Here is a 22,697-nt window from a genome sequence, read left to right as displayed (position 1 = left end):
AAATTTTAATAAATCCTTATCATTAAGTATACATCTTTTTAATATTCTGTGTGACACAGTGGGAAGTACACATCAAGCACCTTAGCTGTGTACCAAAGTATGAAGGTTACTGCAAGGAACAGGACCTGTACACTTGTTAGTTGTGAGCTAAAACAGTCATCTGTCCAGCTATTCCCTGACCTCCAGGATATAAGTTTTTTTTGAAAGACCATCTATGCTTTATTTAGATTTCAGTATATGTCAGATATTTACCTGTCATTTCAAAGAAAACAGCTGACAGTATTTGTTGCCAAGGATAAAATTCAAGCTCTCAAGGGAAAATTCTAATTTTCGAAAATTGTTATTCACCACTGTGAGCTTAATTACTTTCCAATACTTAAGACTTTTCTGATGAGATTGATGGTGATGTTAATGAATATAATTTTTTAAAAATTATACGAGATGTTTTAACATTTAAAAGATGTGCATAACTCAGTGAATCATATTTTCTAGATGACCAATAATGATGTTACAAAACCATGCATGGATAAAAGATTAATTCAAAGTGCAAGACAGACTAATGAATTTTAATGTAACACTGATATGGTTCAGAATGAATAATGAGACTACCTTTAAGAAATTAACACTTGTCAAATTTTGATTAAGTATCAAAACAGAATGTCTGCTATATCAACATCAAGGGTACTAATTTCCAAGTCCATTACTCTTTTTTTTTTTAAAGCAATATCAAGACTCAAAAAGCTAAGATGTACTAGTCAGATGCTTTCCCATATTGTCATCTAAAGGAAGCTGTGTGAGTGAAAACACACAAAGTCAATAGCAACCAGTCATTAGGATATATGACAAACTCCTGGGATGTTTAATAAGGCTTTCAATTTATATATGCAAACAACAAAAATTCCAAGTTTTATACCAAAAAAATACTAAATTATTGTTTTGGTATTCATTTCTTTATGTAGCAGTAACATTTAAAAAGTCTATCTACTACATGACAATAATAACCATTATGTAGTATAACAGTCAGAATAAAAGAGAATTCTAAACACAAGGTCCTAAGAAGATAGTCTGTAAGTATAACCAGACATCTAATATTAGTTAATCTGTGTCAACACTAAAAAAGTTTAATAAAATAATAATGATAATATTAATTAGAGATCTGAAATCCTCTCTCAAGTACCAGGTTCAAGATCAATAAAATCAGTATGAAAAATTCTTTCTATTATATCTATTCAAGTCCCAGTAAATGTTTATTTATTAAAACCTTTCGAGCAATTATGTTTGTTTTTTAAAAATATGTTTTTATTTCTTTTAGAGAGAGAAAGAAAAACATAGATATGAGAGAGAAACATCCATAGGCTGCCTCCTTGCCCTGGCCGGTTTGGCTCAGCGGTTAGAGCGTCGGCCTGCGGTCCTGAGAGACCCGGGTTTGGTTCCCGCTAAGGGTGCGTACCTCGGTTGCAGTTTGTCCCCGGCCCTGGTCAGTTGTGCGGGTGGCAGCCACTCGATGTGTTCCTTTCACATCGATGTTTCTCTCTCTCTCTGTTCTTCTCTCTCCCTCCCACTCTACCTGAACAAAAAGTGGAAAAATGTCCTCAGGTGAGGATAAAAAAACAAAACAAAACATAGGCTGCCTCCTTTATGTCCCCTACTGGGGATCAAGGCTGCAACCTGGGCACGTGCCCTGCCCGGGAATCCCGGCGACCTTTCAGTGCATGGGACAATGCCCAACCAACTGATCTACACCAGCCAGGGCTCAAGTAATTATGTTTTAGTGAGATTTCTTCTATATACTTAATAGCCCAACAGAAATATTTCTAGAATAAAATTAATCCTAATTCTTAACACCTTTCAAAGAACACTGTTGGGTTGGAAGTTCATTAGGAAGTCATAGCAGAAGAACAGCATACATTATAGATGAATGAAGAATATACAGTTGAGCCCTGGCCAGGTGGCTCATCTTTTTGGAGCACTATCCCATTCACTGAAAGATGGTGGGTTCAATTCCCAGTCAGGGCAAATGCCTGGGTTGCAGATTCCATCCCAGTTGGGGCATATTCAGGGGATGACCAATCAATGTTTCTCTCTCTCTCTTTTTCTTTCTCTCTCTCTCTCCCTCCCTTCCCCACTCTGAAATCCATTTTTAAAAATACATATGCATTTTTTACTAATACATTATATAAGATATAGAGTCAAGTCTAATAATTACCATAATTTTAAAATTATATTTGCTACATTATAAAGTGATGGGAAAAATTTGTAACTTCTATCTGTGACAAGTCATAATTATTGCTAATATTCATAACCGAATTATTGCTTACATTCATAAATGAAAGAAATTATTAGAAGCTGAATATATTAGAAGTTAGAGAACATAAAGATGCAACTTTTCTTCCATCAAGTTCATGAAGCCATTGATTAATCCCTCTAAACTCCTGTACAATATACTCAAAGACTATATATATATTTAAGCCACACTGGCCGGGCTAAGAATTAAACTTTTAAAAAATAAAGCAAAATCTTTCAAACATATTACTATAGAACAAATATATGAAGTAGTCAAACATATTTTTCTTTTAAGGAGAAATCTAATAATTTATACCAACTAGGTTAAACAAGTATCTGTGCTAAATCATCACCAAAAGAGAGCTACCCATCATTTAAGTGCTTTATTGACATGCTTTTTAAATACTAACAGAACACACAGGCTTTTAGTTTCATATTTTTCTTAGATTGTTTTTTAGTTTGTTTTGCATTTATCTTCAGAGCAGGAGGGAGAGAGGAAGGGAGAGGGAGAGAGAGAGAGAAACATCCACATGAGAGAGACACATCGAGTGGTTGCCACCCACACAACCCCAACCCAGCTGGGGACAAACTGCAACCCAAGTACATGCCCTTAGTGGGAACCGAACCCGGGTCTCTCTGAACCGCGGGCCAACACTCTAACCGCTGAGCCAAACCAGCCAGGACTTTAGATTGCTTTTTTTTAAAAACACTTATCAAGAGAATGTTGGGAAAGGTTGGAAAACAAAGATACTGCAGACCACTATTAACATTCTTTAACAGAAAAGTGGGAAATATGAAGTTATCTAAATATTAACATCCTAAATATCAGCTGAGTTAATCAGTGTCTACAATTATTTGGAAAGCTCCAATTAACATTTCGCCCAAATACCATAAAACTAATCCACCAGAGCAAAGTGAAAAACATCATTACGCCCTATAATTAAAAGGTTGAGCCCTGGCTGGTTTGGCTCAGCAGTTAGAGCGTCGGCCTGCGGTCCAGAGAGATCCGGGTTCGGTTCCCGCTAAGGGCATGTACCTCGGCTGCAGTTTGTCCCCGGCCCTGGTTGGTCGTGCAGGTGGCAGCCACTCGATGTGTCCCTTTCACATCGATGTTTCTCTCGCTCTCTCTCTTCTTCTCTCTCCCTCCCACTCTATCTGTACAAAAAATGGAAAAATGTCCTCAGATGAGGATTAAAAAAAAAAAAGGTTGAGCCCTGGACAGTTTGGCTCAACAGTTAGAGCGTCGGCCTGCAGTCCAGAGAGACCCGAGTTCGGTTCCTGCCAAGGGCGTGTGCCTCAGTTGCAGTTTGTCCCCGGCCCTGGTTGGTCGTGCGGGTGGCAGCCACTCGATGTGTCCCTTTCACGTCGATGTCTCTCTCTCTCTCTCTCTCTCTCTCTCCCTCCCACTCTATCTGAACAAAAAATGGAAAAAAATGTCCTCGGGTGAGGGAAAAAAAAAGGTTGATAGAAAGGGCGGGATAAAGGTCCAAATTCTTGTCTTTAGGCAGATGAATGTCTAACTGGTCCATAAGAAACCTCTGTTGTCTTATTATAAAATTTTAAGAAAAGAAACTAAGCAACTACGTGAAATAGACTTTTATAGATACTTTTTCTAATGAATAATACTAGAGGATTAAGCACTATAGAAGCAGTAGTAATAGATAGTTTCCTTCAAAGAAAACTAATGACCACAGAAAGGTACAAAAAGCACCAAGAAGATAACTTAAAAAAAAAAAAAAACCAAAAACAAAAACCACTTCATTTTACATGAATAAGCAAAACAGAAGTTGAATAAATACTTTAAAACTATAAAAGCTAAATGTATTATATTAAAATATAAGATATTTGCACTGCTTATACATTTGAAATAGAACTGTTAAATCTGTGCAAGAGTCTGTTAAGAACTGGGTGGTCTGCATGCAGAGAAAAGAATTACTCATTAACGAAAGAAGAAACACCAAGAGTTAAAATTCTTCCAAAAAAAAAAATTTGCTTGTTCATAAATTCTCACAGGAAAACAGGACACAGGTTTTTACTTACAATTATTTATTATAACAACAGAAACTATGGTTACAAAAACCTCCACAATATACTGGACAGCCCAATTATTTTAAAAATAGTTTTCCCTCCATAAGTAATCTTTATTAAGACCTCAGATATTCTTTTTGCCCAAGAGAACTATCTGACTTAATGAAATAAACAGGCCAACTCTTGATAGAATAGCAAACAATGATTATGAAGTATACTGTTTGTTCCAAAAGAGGAAATTTTCTTCCAAATAAAATATGGAATTCTGGCTTTTGCTATTATTCTTTGACGGATCTGATTCGTTTTAATTCCAAATTTACCCATATTTCCAAAGGTATGCAATATAGATGGAAATGAAAGATTCAAGCCCCTAATTTTTCTACCTTCTGTTAAATAATAAATCTTCAGGAAAACAAAATAACCCTGAAAATATTACTTTTGAGAAGGCATTACAGCCCTGGCCGGTTTGGCTCAGCGGTTAGAGCATCGGCCTGCGGTCCAGAGAAGGCATTACAAATACTTTCTCAAGCTAAAACACTTTGTAAATAAATACATGCCTTAGGCAGTACTTTTCAAACGTTACAACTTACTACTTAGGTCATGAAATTAGTTTTACGTGTTTGAGCAACATTTCACTAAGACAATGAAATACAAAAGAACGAAGTAGAGAATATAATAAACTGCCTTAAGATATTCATCAGTGGTATTTGATTTAAAAATGTTATCGCTTTAGCCCTGGCCAGTTTGGCTCAGCGGTTAGAGCGCTAGCCTACGGTCTGGAGAGACCCGGGTTCGGTTCCAGCTAAGGGCATGTACCTCGGTTGCAGTTTGTCCCTGGCCCTGGTTGGGTCGTGCGGGCGGCAACCACTAGATGTGTCCCTTTCACATCGATGTTTCTCTCTTTCTCCCTCTCTCTCCCATCCACTCTATCTGAACAAAAAATGGAAAAATGTCCTCAGGTGAGGATAAAAAAAAAAAGTTATTGCTTTAGAACAACTGATAAAACTTCAATAAAATAATCAAATCACTATATCTCTCATAAAATCTTCTAATAAACTCGAATTAGAAAATATTTGGAAATGGTTCCACTTGAAATAACTGTCAGTTTCAGATTTATAAAGTAGAGGTCTGGAAACTTTTCCTATAAATGTCGAAATAGTAAAAACATCTGGGACTTTGTGGGCTATGTGGTCTCTTGCAACTACTGAACTATATATACCTGCAAAAGCCAGACATAGACATTATACGAACAACCTGTGTGGCAGTGTTCCCATAAAGTTTTAATTAAAAATCAGGGGGCCTGCAGGATTCAGCTGGGGTGTAGTTTGGCCACTGATGGGATAATGAATTTATTTCTATTTTAGAATGCTAAAAACCTTACCTATTTTAATGAATCGACAAGGAAACATCTGTTCATCAATTTTATGCTTCAAGGTGAATGTTTCTTTGTTATAATCATTCTTTAAGCCACTGTGAAAAAAAATAAGATTATCAAATCTGATTTCAAAATTTAGAAAATGCACTAAAACCCACATTAATACCATACTCAGATTTTAAGGTTAAACCAATGCTAAAAACAAATGATCAAAGAAGTAGTTGAACATGAGAATATAGGTCAAAATTTGTACGTTCAGCCCTGGCCGGTTTGGCTCAGCGGTTAGAGCATCAGCCTGCGGTCCGGAGAGACCCGGGTTCGGTTCCCGCTAAGGGCATGTACCTCGGTTGCAGTTTGTCCCCGGCCCTGGTTGGTTGTGCGGGTGGCAGCCACTCGATGTGTCCCTTTCACGTCGATGTTTCTCTCTCTCTCTCTCTCTCCCTCCCACTCTATCTGTACAAAAAATGGAAAAATGTCCTTGGGTGAGGATTAAAAAAAAAAAATTTGTACGTTCACATCAATTGCATTATTACTGTGCTCTCTTAATTATATGAGAGCAAATGAAAATGTTTAATATTAATTTTAAAATGTAAATGTGTAATGACCTATTGTCCTTAATGTATAACTGAATATAACATAAAATATTCAAGCATTAAGAAAATTTAAAAAACAATTCACCCTCATATTTTACAACTTAAAACAGAATCAAATACTAAAATTTGCCCAGAGATAATTATTTAATACTGACTGAGATGCCAATGTTCGCTTTATAACTCAACAAATTTTCAAAGATAACCTATTCTATTGGTTTAATTGTATCCACTTTTTCCTAAATTTAAAAAACAAAAAAACCCATATCACCTCTCCAATTAATTTAGGATTGACACAAGTATTTATGGGAGTCACTTACCATTAGGTTGCCTTATGTCCTGAAATACTTTCATTACACAAATCAAACACAGTATAAATGTAATATTTACTTATATACAGTATTGTGCTAATGGGACATATCATGTCACAAATATAGTCTAAAACCACATGGCTTTATTTATCCATTCCACTGGCTATTTGATTTTCATTATCTAAGGAGTAAATTAACGCTTTCATTTTGGTGATCTATGTTGTTAAAACTCAAATTAACTGAGCTCTTCTCAAGTAGTAGGCACTGTGCTGGGTGCAGACACAAATGTTTTCTCTTTCTAGTCTCCAATTGAAAGTAATCTCCCAGAATATTACTTCCGAATTAGGGCAACCAATCTTAATATTTTAGATAAAATCTATATTAAAAAAAATTTTTTTTCCCTTTATTGATTTTAGAGAGAGAGGAGGGGAGAGGGAGAGAGAGGAACATTGATAAGAGAGAACAATGACTGGCCACCTCCTGTATGCCCCCCACTAGGGATTTGGCCATAACCTGGGCATGTGCCCTGACCAGGAATCGAACCGGTAAACTCTTGGTGCATGGGTCAATGCTCAACCACTGAGCCACACTGGCTGGACTAGAATCTATGTTTTTACAGCAAAAACTGATTAAAGCTAAATGCATTTCTAAAGTCATTACAATCCAAAACTAAGAGTAAAAAAATAAATAGAAACCTCCCCTCCCCCCAATTTTTATTCTTTCTTGTTGGTAAAAATATTAACTAGTATCTGGTGATTTTAAAAAAAAAAAAGAGCTAACTCAAGCCATAATATTAAAATAAGTCACTCAGAAATAGAATACTGAAAATATTCTTTTCTTCCTTGAAAGAAAAATCAAACCATGCACATTTAGCTACAAAGAGACTAAACTAAGACTGCACCTTGTTTAGAAGGCAACTCTTTCCACCCCATAATCATTTTCTGCCTCACAATCATAACTCACCTGGACAAGAGCTCTGTCATATTTTCTTCATTCATTCCACCAAAGACTTTAAATTTCTTCAAATTACAGACATGCGTTTTCTCATATTTTCCAAATGTGATATTCTGGACTATAGCAGGCCTTTCAAGCTTCAGAACCAAGTACTAAAAAAAGGAATGACCAAATTATATCCTCCTCTATTTAAAAAAGAGAGACAACTCTAAAAGTTAAAATTTTGGACACATAACAGAAGTACATATAAGGTCTATTCTGTCCACCCTGCATTGGTAATTTTTTTTTAATGCTAAAAAATGGTATGCAAAAGCCTTATATAGGCTACCACAACACTACCACTTTTCCCCAGGAAAATGCATCATCATGAACACTGTAGAATTGTAGATGGAGGAGGACAAAAGGACTAGTGGGACAACTTATAATCCAAGGAAAGCCATTGAATAAAAGATGTAACAGACTATGAATAACCAAATAAAATAATATTAGAATGCAAAAATTAAAATTACATTCTTATCTACTATAATAGCAAATTCAGTGTTCAAAATCAGTGATAAAATTTTAAACCTAAAACAAACAGGAGATTTACTAATCACCCCTGCCAATTTTATAAATCAAAAAACCTAGACCTACCATAAATATGTCTAATGTAACTCAAGTTTTCCTACTATACACTGGAAAAAATGGGATCATTCTACCAGTGAATTAGGAAACTCATTTTACATTATGCAAAATGTTTTCAATAATAAAAATTAAAAATGAAACTAACACTGATTGAATACATGGGGAAACTATTCAGGAAAACGATTCAGATGTTTGTTGGAGTGGCTTCATGTTTCATATTAATGGGTAATACAGGTGATAAAGGTAATCAGAATGAAGTTGGTGATCCTACACCTCATTCCATACAGAAAAATTAAATCAATCAAATTAATCCCAAATGGATCCTTTAAGATCAAAGACCTAAATGTAAGAGCTAAAACCATAACACTCTTAGATGAAAATGAGTAAATCCTCATGATTTGAAATATGACAATGAATTCTTAGATATGACACCAAAAGTACAAACAATAAAATATAAATTGGATTTCATCAAAATTAAAGTTTTGTGTATCAAGAAATTGAAAAGACAACCTGCAGAACAGAAATATTTGCAAATAAATATATCTGATAAGGGTTTAATATCCAGACTATATAAAGAATTCTTTTGTTTATTTGTTTTTCCATTGACTTTTAAAGAGTGTGGGGGAGAGAGAGAGGGAAAAAGGGAGGGAGAGGGAGGGGGCGAGGGAAAGAGAGACAGAGAGAGAAACATCAATGTGAAAGAGAGACATCGATCAGCTGCCTCCCACATGACCCCGATGGGCCAGGGATCGAACCTGCAACCCAGGTACATTCCCTTCACCAGCAATAGAACCCAAGACCCTCCAGTCCTGGGGCTGACACTCTAACTCCTGAATCAAACTTGCCAGTGCTATAGAGAATTCTTTTTTTGGGGGGGTGGGGGGGACGTGCCCCTAGCGGGGAACCAAACCCGGGACTCTCTGGTCCACAGGCCAATGCTCCAACCGCTGAGCCAAACCGGCCAGGGCTATAGAGAATTCTTATAACTCAACAACAAAAAGACAAACAACCAAATTTAAAAATGGGCAAAGGATTTCTATTGCCCTTTCACCAAAGAAAATAAACAAATGGCCAATGGGCAAGTGAAAAAAATGTTCATTAGTCATCAGGAAAATGTTAATCAAAACCATAATGCAATAAAACTTCACACCCACTAGGATGGCTATAATAATAATAATATAAAAATAAAGTAAGTATCAGTGAAGATGTAAAGAAACTGGAACTCAAACATTGCTGGTGGGAATGTAAAATGGTGCAGACAATGTAGAACATAGTTTGGTGGTTCCTCAAAAGGTTAAATATATAATTACTATATAGCCCAGAAATTCTACTTCTAGGTATATAAAAAGTGAAAAAAGGTATTTAAACAAACACTTGTATGTGAATATTCAAAGCAGAACTATTCACAATAGCCAAAAAAATGCAAACAACCCAAATGTCCATCAACTGATGAGTGGATAAACAGAGGGAATTATTCAGCCATGAAAAGGAATAGAGTACTGGTATGTGCTACAATGTGGCTATACCTCAAAAACATGCTAAGTGATTTAAATCAGAAACAAAGGTCTTATATTGTATGATTCCATTTAGATAAAATCCAGGACAGGTAAATCCATTGAGGTAGAAAGCAGATTAGTGGTTGCTAGGAGATGAGTTAAGGGTTGAAGGAGAGTGCTTAATTGATACTAGGTTTCCTATGGGGTGATGAAAATATTTTGGAACTAGATATAAGTGACAGTTGCCAACACTGTCAATGTACTAAATGTCACTGAGTTGTACACTTTAAAATGATTAATTTTATGTTGCATGAATTTCACCTCAATAAAATAAAAGAATGAAGCTGGTGGTGACATGAAAGATGACAGTAAGATCAGAGCTAATATTTTGTGAGCAGTAACACTCTCTTTTGTCACATTGCTCAGGTTTTTACACACATTATCTCATTTTAATAGTAGGAGGAATAGGAGTAGTATTTCAGTAACAATAATTGTCCTCTTCATCCTCATTTCACAGATAAAGAAATCCTGCCTTGGAAAGGCTAAATAACTTGACTATAGTTACACAGCTAATAAATTACAGAGCTGAGATTACAAATCAGTCCATCAGATTCTGGTTGACACTGTTGTTTGGCTGGCTGATCCAACCTCCATTCTCAACCCAGTTCTTCCTAGCCACCTTCCAGTCAAGGGTAAATATATGACAAAATTCTGGTCAATGAGATGTAAGCAGAAGTTTGCTGTGGGATAAGTTTTGCTTTCTGAAGCAAATGCTACCTCTCTGCTATTTGAAGTTACAGCTACAACCACCACCATGCAACAATAAAGAAAAAGATCAAGCCCTGGCCGGTTTGGCTCAGCGGTTGGAGCATCAGCCTGCGGTCCCGAGAGACCCGGGTTCGGTTCCCGCTAAGGGCATGTACCTTGGTTGCAGTTTGTCCCCGGCCCTGGTTGGTCGTGCGGGTGGCGGCCACTCGATATGTCCCTTTCGCGTCGATGTTTCTTTCTCTCTCTCTACCTCCTACTCTATCTGAACAAAAAATGTCCTCGGGTGAGGATAAATAAATAAATAAATAAATAAAAACATTAATTCACAGTACATTGTGAAAAGTTATAATGCATCATTAACCGATCATAACCCCAGAGGAACCACTAAAAAACTAATCAAAAAAAAAAAAAAGAAAAAGATCAAGAGAATCTCAGAGATAGCCATCTGTGACCCACTCAACTTTCACCAGCAATTACCTAACTCTAGTTTTCGTGTGTGTGTGTGTGTGTGTGTGTGTGTGTGTGTGTGTGTGTGTGTAGTGGCCATTTAACCCACTGTAATAGGACCTTCTGTTATTTGAAGCTAAAAGCATTCCTGATTCACTGACTCCAAAGACAAAGCTTTAACTGCTACACGATAACAGCTGTTTAGGTTTATGTAATGTTTATACTCTAAGTAGATGTATGACACAATGATTCAACACTTACGTATCTTACGATGTGATAACTACACTAAGTCTAGTAACCATTTGTCACTGTGCAGTTAACAGTTATTAACTATATTCCCCCAGACTCTTTTGCCTATCTCTCAAACCCCCTCCTCTCCAATAACTATCAGTTTGTTTCTGAGTCTATTTTTGTTTTGTTTGTTCATTTGTTTTGATCTTTTTTAAAAATTCCACATATAAGTGAAATGTGGCATTTTTGTCTTTCTCTATCTGACTTATTTCACTTAGTATAACGGTCTACCCATGTTGTCACAAATGGCAGGATTTTATTCTTTTCTGCTGCTTAGTAATACTCCATTGTATATATACACACCACATCTTCTTTATACATTCATCTTTTGATAGTCACCTAGTTTGCTTCTGTATCTTGGTCACTGTAACTAATGCTGCAGTGAACACAGAGGTGCATATACCTTTTCAGACTAGTGTTTTCATTTTATTTGGATGAATACCCAGAAGTGGAATTGATGGGTTGTATGACAGTACTATTTTTAATTTTTTGAAGAAGCTCCACACTGTTTTCCATAGTAGCTGAACCAATTTACAGTCCCACTAACAGTGCAGGAGGGTTTCCTTTTCTCCACATCCTTGTCAAAACTTGCTATTTGCTGCCTTTTTGATAACAGCCATTTTAACTGATGTGAGGTGGTATCTCATTGCAGTTCTAATTTGCATTTCCCTGGTGATTAGTGATGTTAAGCAAGTTTCCACATCTGTTGGCCATTTGTAAGTCTTCTTTGGAGAAATATCTCTCTTCATATCCTTTGCCCATTTTTTGATTGTTTACTTTTTGCTCTTGAGTTCCTTATATATTTTGGAAACCAACCCATATCAAATATATTGCTTGCAAAAATATTCTCCCATTCAGCAAGTTGATGCCTTAGCTGTGCAAAAACTTTGGTTTTTTAATCCTTACTCAAGGGTATGTTTTGATTGATTGATTGATTGATTGATTGATTGATTGAGAGAGAGGCATCGATGTGAGAAACATCGATCAGTTGCCTCCTATATGTGCCCCAACCAGGGATCCAACCCACAGCCCTGGCATGAGCCCTGATGGAGAATTGAGCCAGCAACCTTCTGGCTATGGGACAATGCTCCAGCCAACTGAGCCACCCAGCTAGGGCTGCAAAAGCTTTTTAAAATCGATGAAGTACCATTTGTTTATTCCTGTTTTTGTTTCCCTCGCTAAGGGGACATATTCAAAAAGGTATTATTAAGACTGATGTCTTTGATTTTATTTTTGTGTATGATGTAAGAGAGTGGTCCAATTACAGTTTTTGCATTTATCTGTCCAGTTTTCCTATCATCAATTGTTGAATAGACTGTCATTTCTCCATATTCTTTTTTAAGAATAATACATTGACTTTTTAAATTTTTTATTTTTTTTAGAGAGAGGAAAGGAGAGAGAGAAACATAGGTGTGAGAGCACAACATCAATTGTCTGCCTCCTGCACACCATCCCCTACTAGGAACTGAGCTCAAGACTGGGCATGTGCCTTTGAGTGGGAATCGAACTGGTGATAGAACCAGCAACCTACAGGTGCCATGGGACAACGCCCAACCAACTGAACCACACCAGCCATGGCATCCATTGAATATTTTTGCTTCCTGTCATAAATTAATTGACCATAAAAGCAAGGGTTTGTTTCTGGGCTCTTCACTGTTTCATTGATCTATCTGCCTATTTTTTGTGCCAGTACCATGTTGATTATTATAACTTTGTAGAACATTTTGAAATCAGGGTGTGTGATACCTCCAACTTTGTTCTTCTTTCTTAAGATTGCTTGGCTATTCATGGTCTTTGTAATTCCATATAAATTTCAGGATTATTTGCTCTAATTCTGACAAGAATACTACTGATATTTTGATAGGGATTACACTGAATCTATAGATTGCTAGGTATCTGAGGTATTTTATCCTTTTGATACAATTATAAATGGGATTGTTTTCTAATTTCTCCTTCTGATTGCTCATTACTAGTGAGTAGACTTCTGCATATTAATTTTGTATCATGCTGTTTTACTAAATTCATTTATTAATTCTATTAATTTTTGGTGAATTCTTTAAGGTTTTCAATATACAGTATCATGTCATCTGCAAAGAGTGACGGTTTTACTTCTTACTTTCTGATTTGGATGCCTTTTAATTCTTTTTCTTGTCTGGATGCTGTGGCTAGGATTTTCAGTACTATTTTTGTTTTAAATCCTCACCTGAGGATATGTTTATTGATTTGAGAGAGAGAGGAGGAAAGAGTTAATATCGACTGATTGCCTCCTGTACACGCCTGGACAAGAGATCAAACCCGCAATCTAGGTATGTGCCCTGACTGGGAATCGAACCCACAACCTTTTGCTGTATGGGATGATGCTCCAACCAACTGAGCCACCCAGCAAGGACTTCAGTACTATACTGAATACAGTGGTGACAGTAGACATCCTTATCTTGTTCCTAATCTTAGAGGAAAGGCTTTTAACTTTTTCCCATTGAGTATAATGTTAGCTACGGGCTTGTCATAAACAGCTTTTGTCATAAGCTCCTTCTACACCCACTTTGCTGAGTTTTCATCACAAATAAATGTTGAATTTTGTCAAATGCTTTTTCTGCATCTATTGAGATGCTCATATGATTTTTATCCTTGATTTTGTTGATGTATCACATTAACTGTTTCACAGATATTGAACCATTAAAATGTCCTTATTATAGAAACTGAATAGGAAAATTGAGATCACTATTCTTTTCTTTAAATTTTTTTTTCTTTATTGATTTTAGAGAGAGGAAGGGAGAGAGATAGAAACAGAGACAGAGAGAGAGAGAGAGAAACATCGATGAGAGAGAACATCCATCAGTCTCCTCCTGCATGCCCCCCTGCCCCCCCGAGGATGGAGCCCACAACCTGGGCACGTGCCCTGACTGGGAATCAAACGGCGATCTCTTGGTGCATGGGTGGATGATCAACCACTGAGCCACACCAGCCAGGCTGAGATCACTATTCTTTAGTCATCAATCCTTTTTATCCATGTAATATAGGTGTGGTAATATGATCTTTAGTAATTCAAAGTTTCTTAAGAATACAACTGTTAATCATAGAACTGACTATACAGGTAGGCAAGAAAGATTTCACATCTCTTTGTCATTGTCATTAACGCACACTCCCCACCCCATCTTTCTCTCCTCTTTTCTTTCTTTATTCATCCTTTTAAATCTTGGTTTAGATGTCAGTTTTCCCTGACAAATGATTAGTTAGGTAGTGTTGTAACTGGTAAAAATGTGTCTTTATATAATATGTTGTATACCATCCACCATCCCATCTATGATACCTCTAAATCCAATAGAAAATATCTGCTTGTATATATAATTTTATTAATAACCAAATAGAATTTATTAAAAAATTATATAAATAACATGTAAAAATCTCTACTCACAAGTAAAATACAATGGTCTGACAGAAATACACCTTATTAAATTTTTAATGTATACAACTTTATCGATAAATTTCATAATTTCCATTTTTCCAAATCTTGAGTGTCAATGCTGAATAGTGTTACTATTAAAGTGTTGTCCCATAGTTTAAATAGGTTTCCTTTATTTTTAATTTAGAGAAGTAACTGCTGTATATATAGTAATAGAAACTGTTAAAAATAACTTTCATGAAGAATAAACATTTTAGAAAAACTTTTAGAACCTACATATCAACCTTTAAATTTCATATATATGTGTTGAATACATTAATTTTAACATAAAACATAATAAACTGCAATCTCTTTACCCAAAAGGGAGTGGTGACATGCACAGAAAAATCAAAGAAATATCACAATGATTCTTAATTTAGCCACAATTAATCAACCAATGAAAAAAATTTTAACATTCAAAATTTGTTCTCAATTTCAGCCTAGACAGATTTGTTCAGTGTGAGAAACATAATTTTAAAAATAATATTTAATCATATAAATAATTACAATTTATAAGGAATAAGGATGATACAAAGGAAGAAAACATGATGGGGGAGCTGGTAGTAGGACTTACTTTAGAGCTTTAGATGGGTCTATCAATAAAGTGTCTCTAAGGAGCTAAGACTTAAAAGATAAGACATAATACATTAGTTTCCTTGGGCTGCCATAATAAACTACCACAAACTTGGTGGCTTAAAACAACAGAAATTTATTCTCTCTCAGTTTTGGAAGCCAGACAAAAGTCTGAAAGCAAGGTTTTGGCACGAACATATTCTCTTGGAAGGCTCTAGAAGAGAATCCTTCTTTGCCTCTGCCTGTGGCTCCTAATGTTCCTTGGCTTGTGGCAGCTGAACTCCAACCTCTGCCTCCATTTTCACATGGCCTTCTTCCTTGTATGTTTCTGTGTATTCTCCTTTTCTGTGTCTAATAACAACACTGGTCACTTGATTTAGGGTTCAGCTTAATCAAGGGTAATCTCACCTTGAAATCCTTATCTTAATTACATCTGCTAAAACTTTTATTCCAAATAAGATCACATTCTGAGGTTCCACATTATCTTGGGGCGGGGGGGGGGGGGGGGGTGTCACTATTCAACTGACTACACAGAGCCAGCCAGTCAAAAAGGCTTACGAAAAATAAGTCCCAGGTACAATTAAAAGGTCAGCATAGTTGAAGTTTAGTAAGCAGGGTAAAGAATAATACATGTTGAGATGAAGAGGTAGGTAGTCACCAGATCATTCAGAGCATTCTATGCCATTATATGAAGATTAAATTATAATGCAATGGGATCTGTTAAACACAATGGGAAAGCCAAGATCTAATTAACATTACACACACACACACACACACACACACACACACACACACACACACAGTATGCTCTGTGGAGAATGGATTAGAGGAACTGGTAGACCAGTGATGCTGTTATATCAGGCAAGAGATGAAATAAAGGAGACTTAGACTAGGATAGTATAGAGATGGAGAGGATTACAGTTTTGACATATTTTGGAGATAGAATGGATGGGATTTAGTGGTAGTTTGATATAGTGAGGGGAGAGGGAGGTATCAAGGATGATTTAGTTTCTGACTTGAATAACAAGGTATTGGGACTATCATTTACTCTGATGCTTAGGACTGGCAAAGAGACTGTTAGAGTATGGAAGTGAAACTAGAAAAGTTCAGGTTACATAACCGTATGCCTCAGGCTGTATAATAAATCACTCCAGTGTATTAAAACAACAGTGATTTCTGATTTCTCATGATTCTGTGTGTCCAATGGACAACTGTCTCCAGGGGCATCTCTGGGACTCAATTGTGTAACTGTATCAGCTGGTGGTTAGCTGGGGGGCTGGACTTAGTTGGGGTGGAGGGTTTGGAAGCTGGACTTAGCTGAGATCTCCTGGCCTATTCATGTAGGCTTTTATCCTCAAGAAGGCTACCTCGGCTTTCTTCAGAGCACAGTGGTCTCAGAGTTCCAAGACAGAGAGAGCAAAAGCTACAAAGCCTCTTGAGGCCTTGCTTAGAAGTTACAATAACATTTTCATAGAATTTCCTGCGAGTTAAAACAAATCACAAGGCCAACCAAGATCTATAAGGTAGGGGAACAGACTACACCTCTTGCTGGAAGGAGCTATAAGTTGCTTCAGATTGCTAAAACCTGAAGAAATAATTAACCAAATAGAACATTATATCCAAAGTAGATTCTAGAAAAGGCCCTCAAGACCTAAAATTCCATCGTGATGATTTTGATTTTTTGGAGTCCTTTTTTACTCTTTCTAATTCTCAAACTTGTTCAAGTTATGCTAAATTAATTGTTGGTTACAGTATAGTCACTCTTCATTATTTATGGATTACATATTTGTGAATTTGCCTACTCAGTAACATTTATTTTTATCACCAAACTCAATACTCACAGCACTTTCACAGTCATTCCCAGATACATACAAACAGCAAAAAATCTGAGTCTCCTGATGCACACTGTCTCAAGTAGGTCAAACAAGGGATGCTGTACCTTCTTGTTTTAGCTCTCATAATATAAATAAGTGTCCTTTTCATGATCTATTCCGTGCCACATTTTTTATATTTTTGTGCTTTCTGTTAGTGATTTCACTGTCTAAATTGACCCCCAAGTATAGTGCTGAAGTGCTGTCTAGTGTTTCTAAACACAAGAAGGCTATGATGTGCCTTACAGAGAAAATACATATTAGATAAGCTTCATTCATGCATGAGTTTTAGTGCTGTTGGCTATGAATTCAATGCTAAGGAAAAAATAACATATATAAAATAAAGTGTCTGTAAACAGAAACACACATAAAGTTATGTATTGATTGACTGATGAAAATGTTGGGACCAGGGGCTCATAGGAACCTAATTCTGTGAGTTATAATGAAAGATCCACCAGACTGGCAAAATCTAAAAATCAGCCATAGAAAGATGGAAAGAATACAATGCATAGGAACTTGTATACACTGCCAGTTACAGTATAAATTATACAGCCATTTTGTAAAACAGTTTTGCATTGCCTGATAAAAGATGAACATGGGCCCTGGCCAGGTAGCTCAGTTGGTTAGAGTGGCGTCCCAATACACCAAGGTTAGGGGTTTGATCCCCGGTCAGGGCATATACAGGAAGCAGCCAATGAATGCATAAATAAATGGAATAACAAATCTTTCTCTCTTTCTGTCAAATCAATTTTTAAAAGCTGAACATACATATACCTATGGTCCAGCAATTCTACTCTCAGGTATATACCCTAAAGAAACTCTTCTACATGTGTACCAAGAGATAACATACAAGAATGTTCATAGCACCCTGTTCATAATAGTAAGAAACTGTGGTTTAAAAAAAAAAAAGCTTATCAACTACAAAATAGATAAATACATTCATCATACTCATATCCTGGAATACTAATCAGAAGTGAAAATTAAACTCCCATTATACCCAGCAACATTAATAAAAATCATAATGGTTAGGGGAAAAAAAACAAAGCAAGTCACAAAAGATTAATAATGAGTGATTCATTTTACATTTATAAAAAGTAAAAGCCAGACAAAGCTATATCATAGGATATTTATAAATATATACATATAATAATGTAAGAAAATGCTTAACGAAATATGAAATAGTAATTACTGGAATGGGGTTAGAGGACAGATATTACATGGGGCTCATAGGAGGCTTCAAAAAGTTGTGGTCAATTTTCATTTCTAAAGATGGTTGATCAGTAAATAGGTATTTGTTTTATTATTTTTTATATTGTATATATAAGCTGTGTATATTCTTTGGACATATATTTTGCAATAAAACATTAGGTGATTCAAAAGGTATGCAAACACTGAAAAAAACAATATAAAAGAAAAGTACAGAGACTAGGTTTCTCCAAGAAATACTCTAGAATAAAAAAATAAAGTAAGTTTTATTTATTCATCTGCTTTACCTATGAGAATATTAACATTTCCTCAAGGATATGGACATAATAAATGTTAATACTGAACGTGTATAACTGAAAAAATACTTAACTTTAAATCCAGATTATTTCAGACACCACTTGTCAAGGAAAAAAATTAGCTCATGGTCCTGATGTCATCTAAATATACTACTTAGTGCCCTGGCCGGTTTGTCTCAGCGGTTAGAGCGTCGGCCTGCGGTCCTGAGAGACCCGGGTTCGGTTCCCGCTATGGGCGCGTACCTCGGTTGCAGTTTGTCCCCGGCCCTGGTCGGTTGTGTGGGTGGCAGCCACTCGATGTGTTCCTTTCACATCGATGTTTCTCTCTCTCTCTCTCTGTTCCTCTCTCTCCCTCCCACTCTACCTGAACAAAAAATGGAAAAATGTCCTCGGGTGAGGATAAAAAAATAAAAAATAAAATAAACATACTACTTAGTAAAATAACAAACTATATTAAGTTTATTTTCCCTAAAAGGTAGTCATCAATTTACTGAGTCAAGTACAGCTTACTAACATTTCCTTAAACATATAGAAAATGACTTGATTTTCAGTGTAGAAGTCACAACCTTTGCTCAGATCAACACTCCAATCAATTACTGCTCAGAACAGTAACAGCACCATAACCAGTTCTTTGTAGTTAACATTTTCCTAAAAAGGGATCAAGAAATTTAATTTTGCATCATCACTAATCAAGAAAAAATATAAATTACATTTTAAATATTCCAGTAGGAAGAAGTAAAAAGTCTGTTTCATCAAATCCCATACCGCATTTGCCTGTGAAATAAAAATACTTCCAAAATTTAAACAAACAAAAGAGGAAATAAAAATTTACCTCACAATTTCAAACACTGAATAAACTATTAATGAATTCCATATAAATATCAATCAAGTACCTATTTAAAATTTTTATATCTAAATGGTATCAGGAGCCACACATAATCTTACCTGGGGAGGATAATTGCTCTCCGAAGACCACCTTGAAGATTGGTCATTTGGTTTATCCACTAAAATATTCCTGAAATAAAGAAAAGAAAATTATAGCTATTAATTGAAGAATAAATGAACATAAATATGCAAAGAGGAATAATCTACCAGATGCTAAAATTATTATCAACTTATATAATATCTGGAACTTGAAAAAGAAGAGAAAATAAAACAGAATAAGAAATAGAAAACATCTAGTATGTAGAAGATTCTAAAATATGATAAAGGTAGCATTTCAAAACAATTGAGAAAACCAACAAAAACATAGTTCTACTTCATACCAAGGGACAAAATTAACTATAGATGTATTTAAAAATTTAAGGTAAAAACAAAGCAATAAAATATCTAATAATAAATAAAATACCATATATACATATTATATATTATTATATTAGATACAACTATATTGTGTTATTATATATTATATCATTACATATTATATAATATGTATATAATTAATTTTGGATTAAGAAAGTCTTTTAAGCCCATCATCAAAAGCAGAACTGTAGGTGAAAAAAGAAACTGATATAAATAACTTTGGAAGATGGTGCTTTCACTGGAAAATGTAAACTAAAGACAAATGAAACCATACATACAAACTGTATTTTATTTGGTAAAGTTGTCTTTCACAGGAATATGGGTTAATTCGGAAATACTTTACATATATACCAGGTTGAACAAATAAGTAAAAGGATAATAGATAGTAGGAACCAAGCTTCTCACTTTGGCATGGGAAATTACAGAAGAGCAAGAGGTGGGAGGTTAGAAAGAATCAGAGGTATTGGATTAGGGTCACAGATATCAGTGTGAACTCATGTTTAGTTTAATATAAATAGATTCAGAAGTAATAATAGATGTGTGTACACATACACACACACACACAACACAGTGTTCTTACCTCTGTTCACTAAGAGGGACTAGAACTAGTGACACCTCAGTAGCAATAAGCACACCCAGCTCCCAGATCTTTGTTTCTACATACCATAGTCCAATAAAGCAAACAGGGATTGTTGGGGATTCTAGGGTCAGGGCAGGGAATTCAGAAGATTAAGCCCAGAGCATCACGTAATATTAAAAAAAAAAAAGAATTGGGGCATGTCCAAGGGATGCTGAAGAAATCAACATGAAAGAAAAATAAATGGTCAAAGCTGAAACAATGTAAACAACAAAATAAATAATGTAATATTGGATTATAACCCGAAGTATAAAATAAATATCCACGAGTCCAGACTGATATTCGCCAGTCTAATGATTAGAAATACAACAAACTCAAATTGAAGAACATTCCACAAAATATGATCAGCAGACTAAAAACTCTAAATATAATAAAAAGCAAGGAAAGACTGAAAAATTGTCACAGACCAGAGGAGAGTAAGGAAACATGACAACTAAAAGTAGGTGACCCTTGAACAAGATGAGTTTGAACTGCACAGGTCCACTGAGATGCAGATATTTTTCAATAAATAAATGCAGTACTGTGACTGTATTTCTCTGTTTCTTATGATTTCCTTATAACAATTATTTTCTCTAACTTTATTATAAGAATACAGTACATAAAACAAAGAACATACAAAATGTGAATTACCAACTGTTTATGTTATTGGTAAGTTTGGGAGGGGTGTCAAAAGTTACATGTAGATTTTTTACTATGTGAGGTCAGTGCTCCTAACCAGCATGTTGTTCAAGGGTCAATGATATCTTGGATGAGATCCTGAATCAGAAAGTGGACATTAGTGGGAAACTAGAAATGCAAATAAAATGTGGGGTTTAGGTAATAGCAATGCAGCAATGTTGATATCTTACTTGTGACAAATGTACCATAGTAATATAAGATGATAGCAAAAGGAGAAACTAGGTGAGTGGCATATGGAAACTCTGTACTACCTTTGCTACTTTTCTGTATAGTAAAGTCCTCCCTTAACACAAATGAGTTCTGTGACTTCAAGTAAAACAACGTATAATGAAACCAATTTTACTATAAGGTAAATGATATAAACAAGAGTTAAGTTCCCTGAGCATCTCATCAACATAATAAGGAAACAATGTTATTTGAGGACATGCTATAAATGTAAAATCATTTTCAAATAAAAAGTACTTTTAAAAAGTTAGGTCTATACCTGGCATATAGAAGGTACTTAATAAATATCAAAAAGATGAGTAAATAAATTTTTTTAAAGGCAGAACTATACAGAAAATAATTATTTTACATATACATCTCACAAAGGTAAAAATACATACATAAAACAACCTCAAACAAGATCAAAAGGCAACCAACCAACTAGAAAAATAAAAGCAATGTAAAATACAAAAGGTTAATTAAAATTTGAAAATGTAAAGAGCACTTAAACACAAATACTCTGTATAAAAATAACCAAGACCCAAATATTTAGAATCAATAATAACCAAAAATTGGAGATTAAAACAAAGATGTTTTATCCTTATAACAATGTTATTTATCCTTACAACAATGTTATTATCCTTATAACACTGGGCTCACAACCTCAAAAAATTAATGCTATTTTAATTATAGTCTCAATTGCTGGCTAGAGCCAGTAAATGGTACTCTCATATTTTGCTGATAGGAATGCAAATTGAAAATACACATCAAGAACATTTCAAATGTGCATCTCCTTTAAATAAAAATGATGACAACCATGATGATTCTAGCATCTAACATTTCTGAGCTTTTTTTTATATCCCAGACACTGTTCTCAGTGTTTTCCATATATAAACTATTATCTTCAATGTACAGATTAAGAAACAGAGAGATAAATTAATTTGCCTAAATATACACACCTAAGAGGTAAGGATCTGAACCCAAGGCAATCAGATTCCAAAGCCAATGCTCTTAATCACCACACTATACAGCCTCAGAATTATTTCACTTCTTGAAACTTAACCTAAAATATAATCCAGGAGATGTAAATCATCCACATTCATCACAGCACAATTTATAACAGCAAACTGTAAACAACCTAGTTGTCTAACAAAAATTCATTAGACAAATTATGATATACCTATAATCATAATCATGATGTATTCTACAGCCTGACTTTAGTATAACTGTGAAATGTCCACTACATACTAAGTGAAGGGAAAAAGTAGTTTACTGTATATACATGATGAATTGTGTGTTATATGTAATAACAGCATTCATG

The 22,697-nt window shown here is 35.2% G+C and overlaps 1 protein-coding gene across 6 annotated transcripts in view; it reads right to left on the bottom strand.

The window, feature by feature from the left end:
- MKLN1 (muskelin 1) overlaps window positions 1-22,697 on the bottom strand; it is a 208,495-nt gene that overhangs the window by 105,417 nt on the left and 80,381 nt on the right. For 5 of the 6 annotated variants that reach the window (XM_036246258.1, XM_036246261.1, XM_036246256.1 and 2 more), the window contains exons 2-4: window positions 19,501-19,570; window positions 7,551-7,693; window positions 5,693-5,781 (exon numbers count right to left, since the gene is read on the bottom strand). In XM_036246258.1, coding sequence (XP_036102151.1) covers window positions 5,693-5,781; window positions 7,551-7,693; window positions 19,501-19,570 — 302 coding nt within the window. Of the gene's footprint in view, window positions 1-5,692; window positions 5,782-7,550; window positions 7,694-15,183; window positions 15,234-19,500; window positions 19,571-22,335; window positions 22,440-22,697 lie in introns of those variants that run through there. The other variant, XM_036246260.1, reaches the window with a different exon arrangement.

The sequence above is a fragment of the Molossus molossus genome, unplaced genomic scaffold (assembly GCF_014108415.1).
Source record: "Molossus molossus isolate mMolMol1 unplaced genomic scaffold, mMolMol1.p scaffold_m16_p_7, whole genome shotgun sequence".
NCBI lineage: Eukaryota > Metazoa > Chordata > Mammalia > Chiroptera > Molossidae > Molossus > Molossus molossus.
Note: the sequence above shows the minus strand (reverse complement) of the source record. Positions and strands in the feature narration are given on the sequence as shown.